The following is a 16,259-nucleotide window of genomic DNA, read 5'->3' on the forward strand; positions in this document are numbered from 1 at the left end:
CGGCCACTAAACCCGTGGGGTCCAACCAGTTCTGAAGCAGTAGCCACTATCTGGCCATCTGAGGGTGGTTAGTTCACTATAGTGGCTGCTGCTATAACGAACTAGCCACTCTCAGCTGGCCGAATAGCCACAATGTTAAAGCCAACTAGCCACACTCAGCCAGCCAAATAGCCACACGTGGCTAGAGGGTAGCGTGTTGGACATCACAGCACTAAACAAAACTCACAGCTTCATCGATTTTAAGGCCCGACGGGACCTCTAGGTCATCAGTCAGGCCTTCTATGTAACGGTCTGGAGACGTTCATCCTGCTCCTCCTGCATTAAAGGTCAATAATCTGTGTATGGCTGAAGCCTCTTCCTGAAAGGCCCCGTCTTGACTGGAAAACTTCAAGAGATGGAGACTCCACCGCTTCCCCTGGTTGTTTATTCCAGTGGTTAATCGGCCTCCTAAACAAAATGCCTTACTTCTAATTGTGTGTGGCTTTACCTTCCAGCCACTGCTTCTTGGTATGCCTTTCCCTGCTGTGTAAGAGAGCCAGTATCTCCCTGTGAAGTTGCTTTAGTGAAGTTACCTCTCAGCGTTCTTTTTCGTAAGCTAAACAGATTGTCTTCTTTAAGTGTCTTGCTTTTAGGCATTCTTTCCAGACCTCAAATAATTTTTGTGGCCATTTTTGCACCATCTCCAATTTTTCATCAAGCTTCTGGGCCATGTGTAAATGGCTAAAATGAGAAGGAATCTGTTCCCAACATCTGAGCTGCGTTACAGCTAACTCTGTGCCCCGGGGCCACCGATCTGATTACCTTTCCCTCCATTTGCTGCCCAGGAATAAGCCTCCTCAGGCAGAAAGACAGGCATAGTTTCAGGTTGATGCTGCTATCAAGAATTACAGGGGAGCAAACCAAAGTCTCTTCCGGCCTGGCTAGGCATGAGGAGCGGACACCCAGAAAGCAGGCACGTTCAGTCTGCTCCTAAACTCCCCTCTCCCATCTGGCAGCGCACCCCCCTCTCAACCAATCCCCACACTACAGGAGTAACCCCGAACATGTGTGGTTTGCAAGAGAAACCATAGCAAACAAGACCAAGAGAAGCAGCATTCCCATTGTTCTACTCACAGTTTTGAGTCAAGCTTCAGAAGAAAGCCCAGTTTGTCATATTCTGAAAGACAAAAACAGGAGACTCCATGAAACAGCAGCTGCTAACTTCTTTCTCGTTACAAATTAGGACAGAGCTCCTCACTGAAAGGCACAGGTATTTCTGATTGGCAATGACAGCTGGCATTTCCTGCGGAGTCAATAACGTGCCCATTCTAGAGAGCTTTCGCTGAACGCAGTCCCTTAAGGTACGCCTGAATCGCCACGTTCACTTACTCCAACGCCATTGGAACTAGTTGAGACGGTGACGAGGAAGGCAGAGAACTAGCTGCCTTCCTGCTTGGAATGGAGCTAGGCTTGTCACAGACTCATCCATGCCAACGCCCTCCTCACACCTGGAGCTGGGGCAGCTTTCCAGTTTCTCAACTGCCGAGAGCACTCCATGCTTGCAGCCTAGTGAGGAAGCAAGTGCTCTCCAGAGCAGCACTGCTAACAGAGGCACAGCTACCCCCTGGGCACAGCTGGCAATGCACAAACAGCGTCGGAGAGGAGTGGAGAGATCTGGGACCCGGCAAGGAGGATCTGGGGATGAGCCCATCAGGAACCCAGGGAACAGCCACAGAAACACTCCCATGGGGACGTCTATTTATTTTAACGAGCTCTTGGTCTTGTAAATCAATTAAAATACTGCATGCAAAATCACAGTCTCTCTCAGGAGCCAGGTGATAACATGCCAAGAGACTACATTTCCGCTTATTAGTAGAATGTATTCTTTGTCCTGTGGTAGTGCCTACGAGCAGCCGTACCAGACTTCACGGCACTAGGTGCTGTAGAAATGTGTAACAAAACATGACCCCTGCTCCGAAGAGTTTAACAATCAGGACAGGCTAAAGGGAAAAGAATGAAAACGCTGCTCCTGCACACACCGGGGGACAGAAACAAGGGAGCAGCCCGTGCTATCGTGAAGGGGTACGTCTACACAGCGAAGTTATTTCTAAATAACTTTCCTAGCACCTACACAGCCAAACTGCTATTTTGAAATTAAATCGAAATAGCGTTGCGCTTATTTCGAATTTGGGAAACCCCATTCCATGAGGAATAACGCCAAATTCAAAATAGCTGAATCGAAATAAGCGCTGTGTAGACACATATTTCGAAATAGGGGACCTCCAGCCCTCCCAGGGTGCCCTGGTGGCCACTCTGGGCACAACCAGGAAAACTCTTCTACTCTGCTCTCATTCATTCACGGTACTGTTGACCACCAAACCAGTAAGAAGAGGTGAATGAGGCTATTTTAAAACTACAGTACTAACAAAATCCTGGGTTTCCCTCGCCCAAAAGCAACAGTCTGCTCTGTGCTGCTGCTCTGTATATTGATAAATGTAAAGTAATGCATATTGGGGGAAAAAATCCCAACTATACATACAAAATGATGGGGACTGATTTGGCTACAACTACTCGAGAGAGAGATCTTGGAGTCATTGTGGATAGTTCTCTCAAAACATCCACTCAGTGTGCAGTGTCAGTCAAAAAAGCAAACAACGTTAGGAATCATTAAAAAAGAGATTGAGAAGAAGACAGTGAACATCTTACTGCTTCTATATAAATCCATGGGACGCCCACAGCTTGAATACTGTGTACAGATGTGGTCGCCTCATCTTAAAAAAAGATCTATTGGCATTGGAAAAGGTTCAGAGGAGGGCAACACAAATGATTTGGAGGGTGGAATGGGTTAGGGCAGCAGTTCTCAAACTTTTTGGGCTCCGGAGCCCTTTACATGCATAAAAATGTATGCGGAGCCCCAGCGGTCCACTGATTGTATGAGTTGTACCTATCGACGTTTCCAGTTTGTCAACCTCGCGAAGCCCCTGGAGATGTCTCGCGGAGCCCTGGGGCGCCACGGAGCACACTTTGAGAAACACTGGGTTAGGGTTTCATGCGAGTAAGTTATGAAATTACAGACAAAGGAAGAAGATATTAAAATAAATACACAAATAAAATAATCTTACTAGGGGTTCTCTGGCTGAATAGTATGTGAGAGAATCTGGAAAAGGATTTTCCCCCTCAGCCACAGGGGAAATATACTGAAGAAGCAATATGGCGAGAGGTAGATGTGACCGAACACACCTGCTGGCTGCATTCATGCTACAAAACGTTAGACCACAGCTGACAGAGCAGCAGAGTAGTGTAGGGAAGCCCAGCATTGAATGAACATGGGAAAAGACTTTCCTCCAACCACAGACACACATAAGATCTCCTCAAGTCAGAAATGAAACACATTTCTACACTGTAGGCAAGGCCAGAGTTCAATCAGAACCTAATAGCTGTCAGCAATTGAATAATAAAAGTATAGTAGGGATTATACAAACACAAGTACAGCCAAGCACAGCAATCTCTATAAATGATGAAAATCCTGTGCCAAGTTAAATGCTGGCACAAATACAGAACTTTCTCCCAAGCATCCAATAGCAATCCAGCTGCTGGTCCATGAGTGAGAAATACTTAGTCTTATGTGTGTAAACTGTGAACAGACCACCCAAAGAGACCGTCCCAGGACACAAAGGATTAAAACCAATACACGTTTTTAAATCTGTGCTTTCCAGCGATAGCCTCAAAGATAAAGAGAAACACAGTGGGCTAAATTCTTCACTGGTGTGAACTCAACAGAAGTCAACATATAAGGGATGAATTTAGCTCACAGTATTTTTAGCCTCCAACTATGAGCCTGATTTTGAAACATTTACCCACAAATAAACACACTGGAAGGCATAAATGCTACCCTTTCAGCACCTACTTGAGAGAACGTGAATACAATGACTTGTGCCACAAAAACACAAAGAACTGCTGCTCGTTTACAGAGCGGAGCCTCGGTAGGAATTAGTTTTAGACTTGATACACAGTATGGTAGGGAGGCAAGTCCAATTCTTTGTTATTTTACATTTTACTGACTGTCAAAGGAATTAAGTTGGACAACTCAGGAGGCTGAATTCCTCTACCAACGATGCAGGTTGTACCTCCGAAAACGAGCAGTCTCTGGTCCAGCAACTTAGTACGGGTTGGATTTCCCTGGTCCGGCACCTGACCCATCCCGAGTAAGGGAATCTGCTGGATCGGGGAGGTCTCCTGCCACCAGACTCCCAGGACACTGCCCCTCCCTGGCTGGCTCTACTCAGGCCCCATGGCCATTGGGTTCCTGCCCGCTGCCGCCAGCTGGCTGAGACTCGCCAGGGACCGAGCTCCCAGCCGCCATGTCCCCACTTCTGCCTCGCCCAGTTGGGGTTTCCTGGGAACAGGACTCCCCGGCTCTCCCACTTCTCCTGCGCCCCACTGGGGATCCCCTGGCGACTGTGCTCACTGACCCTACTACTGCCCTGCCTGACCAGGACTCCCCGTGGACGGGGCTAACTGGTCCCGATGGTGGGGCTCCCTGCTGCTGGGCTCCCGACCAGCTTCCACTCCCAGGTGATGAGGCTCTCTGATCCAGCAGCATCCACGGTCCTGCTGGACTAGGGATGTTAAGTGTCAGTTTAACCTCATGAATTCATATTGATTACTCAGCTATTCTAGACTCTCCGGGGGTGGGGCAGCAGCCAGTGTGCGCCCAGCCCCCTCCCTGTCACTTCATGCTGCTGCCTCTGTTTAAAACCCAGCTCCCCTCCCGGACCGGCTCTGCCTGGCACCCCATGCTGATACAGCGGCGGCAGCGCGGGCTGGCAATGGCCCCTCTCCGGGGATGGGTCTGAGCTCCCAGACCTGGGCTGTCTGCCCACCTGGCTCTTAATACACGTTAAATGCAGCAGGGGTAGGTCCCAGACCCGGTGCAAGCCAGGACTGAGCCAGGCTGCTGGCCAGCCTGCTAAAAAAATGTCCTGATGGGGGTGGGGAATGTGTGTAGTCTATAGCATTAGCTGATAAGCTTTTGCTCCTCAGTTAATCGACTGCACTATTACATCCCTATGCTGGACCACAGAGTGCCCCAGATTTAGGACTTTCATTGTTCAGCCAATATATTTAAATTAGAGTGGACACATTTTACTTAAAGGAAAGAATAGACTAAGATTAAATGTCACTACTAATTTAAATACACGGGGCAGTTGAATAAAACCAATTAACAACTACAGGGTTCGATAATACTGTGTAATACAAGTACAGCTGCACCTCTCCAGTCCAGGACCTGACCGGCGCCAATTTGCCGGACCATGGGAGGCCAGTATTGTCCAGCAGCATTACCAACACTCCCCCTGCTCACTGGGCTCTGAGGAGACATCTAGGGGTAAATGAGAGCTAAATCACAGCACAGAGCACTGGGAGCCAGGCCTGGTGGCTGTAAAGCAGGGGTGGGGAACCTAACGCCTGGGGGCCGGATACAGCCTCGGGGCTCCCCCCAGCATTGAGGAGCATGGGCTGGAGCACACAGAATCTACTAGCTTACTCTCCACATCCTCCTTGCACACCGAGGGGGCGGGCCCCCATCTTCCTCCTCCTGTGAGGTTTTTTTCCTTGTTGGCTTCTCACTTGTGTGCAGCCAGACTGATTTTTCTGTGGGGCAGTGGCCCCCGAACCAGAAAAGACTCCCCACCCCTGCTGTAAATAAACTTTAGGGGACTGTGGGAAACGTAGCCACACCCATCTACCTAAAAACATGCTGGAGCGCAGATGTTGCCAGACTAGAGAGGTTCGACCTGTAACAAAATCAAGCCTGACACTTTTCTTATGGAAATAAACAACCAATGGCCTGGTAGCACTTTATAGACTAACAAAACATGTTGATGGGATCATGAGCTTTCGTGGGCACAGCTCACTTCTTCAGGTGACCGGAGTTATGAGTTTGGGACGTGAACATTTGAAATAAATAGGAAAGGGGAAGGGGGGGGAGAGAAATGGTGGGGGTGGAAGACAGAGCATCAGTAAGTATCTGGAGAATGGGTACTTAAACCTCAGCAGATAAAAATTAAAGTCAATAGATAGATTCCCATGTCAGGAAGGATACTACTCAGAGAGCTGTTAGCACCTTCAATCATTGTTAAATGGGTAGTGTCCCAACCAGCCTTCATCACGGTTGAGTCCATTAACATGTAAATTGAATTTGCGGATGAACTCTAATTCCAAGCCTTCCCTGTGGATCTGGCTTGTAGAACTGGTTTGTGACAAGACAGCTACTTGGAGATGTCATAGTATGATTTGGAAGGTTAAAGTGTTCCCCAATAGGTTTCTGTACGTTTCCTTTATGTATATTTGATTTGTGTCCATTGATTCTTTCCCGCAGAGACTGTCCAGTTTGTCCAATATATATAGCAGTGGGGCACTGCTGGCATTTGATGGCATAGATCAAATTACTGGACATGCAGTCTAATGACCTTTTGATTTTGTGGCTTATGTTGTTTGCTCCAGTGATGAATTCACCAGTAAAGATATGTGGGCAAAGTTGGTATCTCTTTTGGTTGCATGGCTGTGTTCCTGGAGGTTTAGGATGTGGTTGTGTGTATGGTTACCAGAAGGAATACATTTCAGATTAGAGGGTGGTCTGTAAGCAAGAATAGGTTTTTCTCCCAAGGCCTCAGAGTGAGGGATCATTTTCCAAGATGGGTTGTAGGTTGTGTATAATACGTACGAGGGGTCTGAGTTGTGGACTGTAGGTAACAACAAGAGGAGTTCTGTTGTTTTCTCTTTTGGGTCTGTCCAAGTAGTTCATGTCTGGGGACTTTTTTGGCTCTGTCAATTTGTTTTTTTCACTTCTCCAGGTGAGTATTTCAGTTTTAAGAATGCTCTGTAAAGATCCCGTAGGTGATTGTCTCTGTCTGGGGGGTCAGAGCAAAACTGGTTGTATCGTAGGGCTTGGCTGTGTACAATCGACTAAGAAATGTGTCTGGGATGGAAGCTGGAAGCATGAAGGTAAGTGTAGCGGTCGATGGGTTTCCAATATAGGGTGGTGGACATGTGTCCATTATTTAACTGTACTGTGGTGTCCAGGAAGTGGATTTCTTGTCTGGACTGGTCCAGGTTGAGGTTGATAGTAGGGTGGAAGTTGTTGAAATCCTTTGGGAATTCTTCAAGAGTCTCTTTTCCATGGGTCCATATGATGAAGATGATATCGATGTAGCGTAAGTAAAGTAGGGTGTAGGGGGCGAGAGCCGAGGAAACATTGTTCAAGGCATTTCTTACTGGCATTTACACTGCCATGGTTTATCCCCGGAGCGTACATCCTCAGGACTTGGGAGTCCTAGACACTGCTTGCACGGGCGCGCTCACAGAGCTAGTGCTGGGTTAGTTCTATGTATCAGCCCAGCCAAGGGAACAAGCTGCACGCTCAGGGTATGTCTAGACTGCATCTCTCTGTTGGCAGAGGGATGCAGATTAGGCAGGTCGACATTGCAAATGAGGCAGGGATTTAAATATTCTGCACCTAATTTGCATAAAAATGACTGCCGCATTTTGCCGAGTCAGCACTTTGTAGGCAAAAAGCGGCAGTCTAGAGGGGATCTGTGGAGAAAGAAAGCCTTTTTCGACAGATCCTGTAAACCTCCTTGCAGGAAGCATAAGGGATCTGTCGAAAAAGGCTTGCTTTCTTGACAGATCCCTCTCTAGACTGCCGCTTTTTGCCGACAAAGTGCTGAGTTGGCGAAACGCAGCAACCATTTTTATGCAAATTAGGCACGGGATATTTAAATCCCTGCCTCATTTGCAATGTCGACCTGCCTAATCTGCATCCCTCTATTGACAGAGAGATGCAGTCTAGACATCCCCTCATTGACGATGGCAGCTGGCCCACCAACTGTCAGCATCCCTAGGTCCCAGGTCGATGGGGAGATCACTCTGCCTCTCTTCGAATCCGTCTCTGCTGTGCCCCCTCCCTTGCAAATACTTTCCAACACAAGAACGAGGGGGCGGGGGGGATTCACAGTGTCTGCACTGCAGGCGGACCGCAGGCAGCTCTAAGCACAGCAATAGTCTCTCCCCTGGCTCCAGGGAAGCCATCGCCCGTCTCTGAAGCACCCTAGTCGATCAAAGCCCCAGCAGGCTCTCAGCAGCTGCTTGAGGTGTGGATGGAGCTCCACACCTGCAGTCTGGCTCCGCTCTCCAAACGGAGCCCGCTGACTGCCCTCCCTCTCACTCTTTCCCCAAGGCATCATGGGAGTAGAGGTCTCTAAAGCTAGATTGCAGCACAAAGGACCTTGCCCGGGCACTCAATAATGGGTCTCCAACTCACCGTGTTGTTTCAGGCCAATACCACCAGCCAAATACATAGGGAAGGGCTGGAACTTAACTTCATTTACAAGTTTAATTCTTATGTGAATGGAATGAACAGACACATCAGCTGGCTCGCACACTACCTTCCACATCCTAATGACTTAACCAACCGAGCAAAAAATGGAGGTGCCAGTTGTTCTCATCAGCCTCTTGTAATTACAGTAGACTTCCAATAATTCAGAACCTTTGGGTCCTAGGTGGTACCAGATTATCAAATATGCTGGACTATCAGAAGGTACTATAAACTGGTTATATAAAGTGTGTTTAACCCTTTTACTGTACATACTGTATACAGTATACTGTAATGTTTTAGTTTTTTTAACCCTTTTTTACCCTTTTTGCTCGGTTCATCTGATGCTGCTGCTGTCTTGTGACTCATTTTTCGCCGAAGCTCACTCACTAGGCTCTCGCCATTTTGAGGCCGGACCATCAGGAGTGCCGGACTATTGGAGTTTTACTGTACTGGAACAATCTACTCACTGTCTCTGGCTACTGCATGTCCCCCCTCGCCCCCGTCCCCCTGCAGAAGATATGCAAATGGAGTTCTCATTTGCATATAACACTCATTTGCATATCCTCTTCCAATCCTTTTTGCAGAAGTGGCTTTTGCGATAAAAAGCCCTGTGTAGACAGGGCCATTTGCCAGAAAAAAACCCTTTTGCGAAAGAGCCTGTAAACCTCATTTTTTGAAGAATAAGGGCTCTTGCACAAAAGGGTTTTTTTCTGACAAATGGCCCCGTCTACAGAGGGCTTTTTATTGCAAAAGCCTCTTCCGCAGAAAGGATCGGAAAAGGATATGCAAATGAGAGCACAAGATATGCAAATGAGCACACCATTTTCATATCTTCTGCTGAAAAAAAACACGCAATGCAGATGTAGCCCCTCTCCTTCCCCCCCGTTTTCTCTCTCGCCCACCCTTCCCTTGTTCTTTTTTGGATCTGGACTTCTAATACTCCAGTCATCTGAAGAAGTGAGCTGTGCCCACGAAAGCTCATGATGCCATTGACATATTTTGTTAGTCTTTAAGGTGCTACTGGACTATTTGTTGTTTTTTTAAGTTCTTCCCAAGTGGAACACTCCTAATAAAGGTCAGGGGGCCCTCTAGTATAGGGGGCCTATGAGTGTTTAAAAAAAAAAAAAACACACACACAGCGTGCAAAACCAATCACACAAAAGTTAGGAAATGCCAGAATGAATGTTGTCTGGGCTACTTATCCCAGGCCCAGCCTTCTGATCCAGTGCCAGTCCCCCACCTTGTATTCTTGTTGACCATACCAGACAGTCTCCCTGTTCTTGCTTTGTGCCTCTGGCGACACAGCACCCAGGAGCAATAACTGCAGAGGAAGTCCCACTCAGCCCCTACAACCCGAGACTGGAGCATGCCCAGTACATGTAGAAACATGGGGATGTAGCTGTCAAGTCCTAAAAAGTTTCTGTTGGTCATGCATGAACTGACTGTTCAAAGACTTCCAAACCTTGGCCAAATTCGGGCATTCTTTTATGGCCTCCAGCTATGAGCCTGATTTTGAAACAGTTACCCAAAAATAAATCCCGCCAGATTACATAATCACACACCCCTATTACCAAATTTCAAATTCGGACTCCAAAGTACTAGAGTGTCTCAAAGAAACAGTTCGGAGTTCATTTTTAAAACATGGGGAATATAGTGCATTTCCCTCTAATCTTGTTCTCAGAAATGGCTGAACCTTTTTTCTGAAACTTTCCTCACATTTCATAGCTAGCATAGGAAATATTAATCCAGACAGTTAAACTGGGCACCGCTACAAGTAACTGAAAACCAAGTCTAATGATAAGAAGAGGTGGGCAACCTTAAGTAGACAAGTGATAGAAATGTAGCCGTGTTAGTCTGGTGTAGCTGGAACAAAAAACAGGACTATGTAGCACTTTAAAGACTAACAAGATGGTTTATTAGGTGATGAGCTTTCGTGGGCCAGACCCACTTCCTGAGATCAAAGGATCTGGCCCACAATCTGAGGAAGTGGGTCTGGCCCACGAAAGCTCATCGCCTAATAAACCATCTTGTTAGTCTTTAAAGTGCTACATAGTCCTGTTTTTTGTTTAAGTAGACAAAGCCTTTATCAGCTCAGCCTAGAATGATAATCATTTAGTGCCTATTATCATGGCCAATAATTGTGCCAGCTGATGTGGATCGATTTCCAGTACCCTGAGACCAATTTTTCATTTCCCACCGATTACATAAAATGGCAATGATTTTTGACCCCCATCAAGCAGCTACAACTCAAACCTGTGAGCTTAAAAAAAAAAAAGGCTTCATATCCTATCACCAATCCCCTGAAGATACTGGTAACATCAGAAATTGTGGGACTTCAAATTGTTCCAAATTTGGCAGCAAAAGCAAGTAACATCCCTTAATTGGCTTTTTCACTGTAATCGCTGATCTGGTGGCTCCTAAGACATAGGGCCTGACTTTATATCCAGTAGAAAGCAATCTACCAGACTGGTCCTCTTCATTTAAACCAAGTGATTATGACATTCACCCCCAACCACAAAGAAGAGCAAGTGAACAGTGTTTTAAGAAGCAGTCGCCAATACCACTCAATGGGCGACCCTTCAGAAGAGGTATCACTAGTTAGCAGTCATGATCCTGCCCTCAAACTAGGCATATTTCACTAGTTCAGTGAATGAGACAATTGGATTCCAAACCCAATGTCTTAGTAGTATTAAAGCTTGAGAAGTGCCAGTCTTCATAATAAAGTGAATGGATGGTATAAATCGTGAGGTTTTTTCCTCTCCTAATAAATTAGAGTAATTCCAGGGGCCGCAGAATCTGTTAGCCTGGTTTAGACTGAATTCAGGGAATGAATTCCAATATGAAGCTAAAAGATTTCACCCTATGAACTGCATATGCCCTTTAATCTTGCAAGAAGTTATCTGCTTAAACCCATGCACATTCCTTGCTAAACAAATTGTTATTTCACTCAATGCCATATATCTACTTGCATAAATACAATTAATGATCCCCTCGTGAATCTTTCAGAAGAATTTGTTTCTCCATTTTAGAAGTTGTATCATATTTCCTAGTAAAAATCAAAGGCAATATTAATAAAAAAGTAATGTACATGAGCTCTTAGTGAGGGGAGGCTGGCAATCTATAGAGATACCAAAGACAAAGAAAAATGACATTGAACTATTTTTATTGTAGAATCCATTATAAACTCCTTCTCAGCATTTCCACACGGACACACTCACAGCTGCACGTTCAACAGGAACACCGAGGGAACAGACAGTGATACTGTATATATTGGCCAAATCACGGGAAGACCGTCTATACCAAACTAGCACATGAAAGTCATTGGCAAAAACTCAATCATTCCCATTTAGTCAACAGTCAGATAAATAAAATAGGAAGCGAGTCTCATTAATCAAAGATTAACAAAAAGAGAAAGCAGTTTCGTAGAATAAGTTACTATAAACAACCAAAATCCAAAGTACTAAACAAAACCCTCTGATCCACCAAATTAACTCTATGTATGCTTTAGGGCAGTAGGATACAAAAGAAGGCCCCATATCTTTTTCAGTTATATGGATGTACAGAGAAAAACATCTTCCACATTCTCCTGAAGAAAAGAATCAGAGTCCAATACTTCAGTAGAAGGAGCTAAGGCTATCAACAAACCCTAAACATGCAGAGGCTAAGTAGTAAGTACTTGATCACAGGGCTCCATCCAGCATGTGTAATTTAGGATCTCAGACTCAGCTTCTGCCACTTTGCTCTGTACTGCATTATGTTTCATGCCTTTCTTTACTCAACATTTTGGGTGGGATTTTCACAAGCACCTGAATTCCCACAGGACTTTTGCTCTTAAATCACTAAAGATGCATCTACACTGCACCAAAGCTCAAAATAAGAGACACAATTTGAGCTCTAAGTCAGTGTTTCTCAACCAGTGGTATGAGTACCGTTAGGGGCACTCGAGAGAAGTCTGGGGGGTAAATCAACAACTGAAATTTGGAGAAAACTGAATTTTTGTTTTTTTTACAGCACTTTATTATTTTTGTACATTTTACACCCAAACATTTCATCGCCCACCCAGCTACGATTAAGTTGTTTAAAAAAATGTATTGCATTGGTAGAAAAAAATTGTATGTGGCTGAAAACTGTAAGTACTGGGGGTACTTTTTTTTTTTTTTTTAAAGGGTACTTTATAAAAAAAAAAAGGTTGAAAAACGCTGCTCTCTTTGACAATTCCCTTCCCTTTTTTTTCTTCATTTTTCCTCCTCTTCCCATCCATCCCCTTTCTGTGCTATTTATATGAAAACTGGACTGACCCCTTAACTCCATTCATCTGAAGAAGTGGGCTGTGCCCACCATCAATATGTTTTATTAGTCTTTAAGGTGCTGCAAGACCATTTGTTATTTAAGTTTTCCCATTGTACTATAGTATACTCCTGGAAATTTTACCTCATGTTCCCATAAGAGTACAGGTGCACAGAGATGACTTACACACAGGCATACAGAGTACCAGATCTCTTATCGTTTTCAATCTGCACGTTAGCCAGGCGATGAGTAAAACTCAGTCTATAGCTTCCAGCAGCCTTTGTAGAGAAAGACCTTTTCAATGTACCTTCATCCTCCCCAGGGCGAGAGCAGAGCAATTAAACTGCTTGCTCTTAGACAAAAAAAACAACCACCATCTCCTAGACAAAATGAGTGTATTTTCAAGCTCTAGGGGGGTGTTGCCAGCATCTGACAGTAAAACAAAGCAACTATAAAAAAGCACTTAGCATCCACTGAATGAGATTCAGGGCCCAGGGAAACTCCCTTTCACTTTGCTTTCTGCTTTGAAGCCCTCAGAGTTCAGAACGTGGGTTCTCATTATGTCTGGTCCCACTAAAAAGCTGGTCCAGACAATACACAGAGGATGAGAGTGTGGACCTTCCTTGCTGCTCATGCCCTTATCTTTGATGCATGGGCCAGGAAGGAACCCCCGAAATATCTAGCCTCAACTATCAGACAAGACCATGATGTGACCTCAGGGACGCCCTTTACTTAGAGCCATCTGCCTTTTTACCCTTCGAAACCTCGCTCACCCACCTCTCAGCACACCAGCTAGCCACAGGCTCTATGCCAGAGGTAAGGAACTTTTTTGGGTCGGGGCCACTGACACGCAGAAAAATCAGTCAAGGGCTACACACAAATGAGAAAGAAAAAACCCCACCCCCTCTCACCAGCGTGGGCTCCCCAATACTGGGGAGGAACCCCAAGCCTCAGGGGTTGGATCCGCTGCATCCATCCCCCGACTTTAGGTTCCCCACCCAATGCTATCAACAAAATAGTGACCAGTGACCATTGGCAAACCCTGCCCACGTCACAGCATTATCCTGACTCTACCCTAGCCTCCACCGGCTGAAGAGGAAAGGGTGCAGCAGTCTTTCAGCACTCCTGAACACAGAGATCGCATGCAAGCAACACTCTATGTACAAAACCACAACGAACTCTCCCAACAAATCCAAGAGAAATTATTCGGGCCATGGAAAGATGTGAATTAGTGGTTACAGTTGAGCACTTCTAAAAAGTTGAACCAAGTATCCAGTCTGCCCTTGTATAAAGATTCCTTGTGCTTGTTCTAAATGATATGAAATCTTAGGAATGATGTGGTGATTGACAACGAATTCATCTCCAATCATTCATTTATTAGACTATTTTTAAGTACTCAACGCTTCCCCCCTTTTATATGCCCCAACCTGAAACACCACCTACTCGGGACGGCAGGACCTGGTGCAGCTACAAGGCCTTTCAGAGCGCTGCCCGTTCCTGGGTCCGCAGCAGGATGGGATGGATGGCAGACGCACAAGAATCACAGTTTTTCTCTCTCTCCTTCCTGTGTAACAAGGAAAGCTATCCCTCAGTTGGGCAGAGACCACACACCGACTGACGTCTTACTACGTGTCTCAATTCTCAGCTGGAGCGACAGCTTGCAACCCCTTGGTGTTTGACAGAAGGGCAGTAGAGCACATAGATCTCTGGAAAACCTGCTATCTTTGGTATTTCGGAGCTCCCCTCCCCGCAGTCGCAGGTCATGTCCTCATAGAAATGGAGAAACTGGATTTGTTGGGCAGGGGAAAGAGGGAGTTACAGCAGGGGATTTTACTGACCTTTGCAGAACTCTAATTGCCCTCCCTGAGTTGTAATCAATCAGAGGGCAAGGACTTGTCTCTTCAGACAGCCCAGACAGCCTGCTTACAAGCAGCCTTATTCCCCGCTCCTCACAAAAACCAGATTCCAAAGACGCTGATCAATAGACCCTTTTTCAGGAATTAAATTAAGCATATAATTATTTATTTTCTCTCAAACTGTCACACCCCTTTCTTGTGAGAGGGTAATTTTAACATTCAGAGAAAACTGGCATGTAGGGAGAGAATATTTTAACTCCACATTTCTGAGTAACTGCTCGGGATTCTGGAAAGGTATGCCAACTCAAACTAGCCATGGAATTAACTGCCAAGTGGCTAAGCAATGATTCACACAGGGATTGAATTATGGCCCTCTGAATGCCCCCAGAGATTTCATACACTTTTCCTTTTTACAATTCTTGGCCACTTCTGAAGATTTAAGAAACTGCCCTTCAGTACAAGAGAAAACTCTGCATAGTAGTTAGTGGGGCAGGGTTTGGAGGTGGGGTTAATGCAAAGCACCGAGATGACTGTTTTCACCAAAACCTGGGGTCATTTCCATTCCACACAGTGCCAGCAACCCCTCTCTACTCTTCCAGAATCAGTCCATGCACCCTTGACAGATCCGCTTTCTAGGGAATGATGAAAGAGCAGCAGAATGCATTTCAGGCTTAAGAATGACCCAAATGACACCCGGGCCGAGGTAAATCAGAGTTCTCTGCACAAGCTTCACTGTTAGTGCCAGGCAACAGGCTTTGTCTGATAAGCGGGCAGGCAGAAGGCTAGTGCCATGCTGGAAGGCAGCAAACTATTCCTACCAACCTGGGAGAAAAGAGCATTGGGCAGAATTGAGATGCAAATTTCAAAAGGACAGAGAATCAGGTCAGTGGTTTGATTGCTTGGTGAGTGTAAAAGGACGCGTTTCACCAATGAGACGTTAAAAGGACTTCCCCAGTCTGTTTAGCCTTGCTGTTTCACAAGCTAATACTGTAAACGGGTAATGTGCGTTTGATCCAATGTTGTGGCTACTGCTTCAGTACAGCCCCGTGCTGCAGACCACCGAGCTAAGAGTCCCTCAGTCCCTGACACACAAGAGAACCTTTCAGTTTTGCTTTTGGCTTCAGCAGAATTATGTGATGCCCAGGAACACACATGGCCACACTCAGAAGGCAACAGAAACATGCTCATTCAGATGCCCCACTTGGGTTCATCAACATGGCTCAGCTCTGCAGAAAACAAGGCTACAGCCCAGCTTGAGAAGTTATAGAAATTCCCCGCCTCCCTCCTCAGTGCGTTCCACAGCTCCCTTAGCTCCCATCATGCAATTGCAAGTTGGGCTGAGAAATTCTCTTCTGGTAGAAGGAAAAGGTTTTTTTCTAGCCAGTGAGCAATATCAATTCAACGCCCTCCACACCAGAAACTGGACCCTTAATCTGACTGTGAGCACCAAGGTCCTCTGCCTGACTCCACATCTACCCGAATGAGTTTAAGGGGGAACAGCTGTACCGATGCAGCTGTGTTGCTGTACACTTGCTTGCTCAGCGCCACTCGGTGCTGACAGGAGACAGCTCTCCCATCCACGTAATTAAACCACCTCCAATGAGCGGAAGTAGCTATGGTCTCCTGCCAACCTAGCATCGTCCACACTGGAGCTACTGTTGGTGTAACTTACATCACGCCGACAGGTCTTTTTTTCACACACTTGAGTGACATCAGTTACACCATCAAAAGTGCTAGCATAGAAATGGCTTGCGTATTGAAAG

The 16,259-nt window shown here is 45.9% G+C and overlaps 1 protein-coding gene across 12 annotated transcripts in view; it reads right to left on the minus strand.

Annotated features, from left to right (window-relative positions):
- Nucleotides 1-16,259, minus strand: part of ST3GAL3 (ST3 beta-galactoside alpha-2,3-sialyltransferase 3) — a 259,919-nt gene that overhangs the window by 171,618 nt on the left and 72,042 nt on the right. For 11 of the 12 annotated variants that reach the window (XM_075914639.1, XM_075914642.1, XM_075914647.1 and 8 more), the window contains one exon: nucleotides 1,114-1,156. The exons of the other annotated variant lie outside the window; for it this stretch is intronic. In XM_075914639.1, the coding sequence (XP_075770754.1) occupies nucleotides 1,114-1,156 (43 nt within the window). The remainder of the gene's footprint in view (nucleotides 1-1,113; nucleotides 1,157-16,259) is intronic. 12 annotated transcript variants of the gene reach the window in all.

The sequence above is a fragment of the Pelodiscus sinensis genome, unplaced genomic scaffold, assembly GCF_049634645.1.
Source record: "Pelodiscus sinensis isolate JC-2024 unplaced genomic scaffold, ASM4963464v1 ctg99, whole genome shotgun sequence".
Lineage (NCBI taxonomy): Eukaryota > Metazoa > Chordata > Testudines > Trionychidae > Pelodiscus > Pelodiscus sinensis.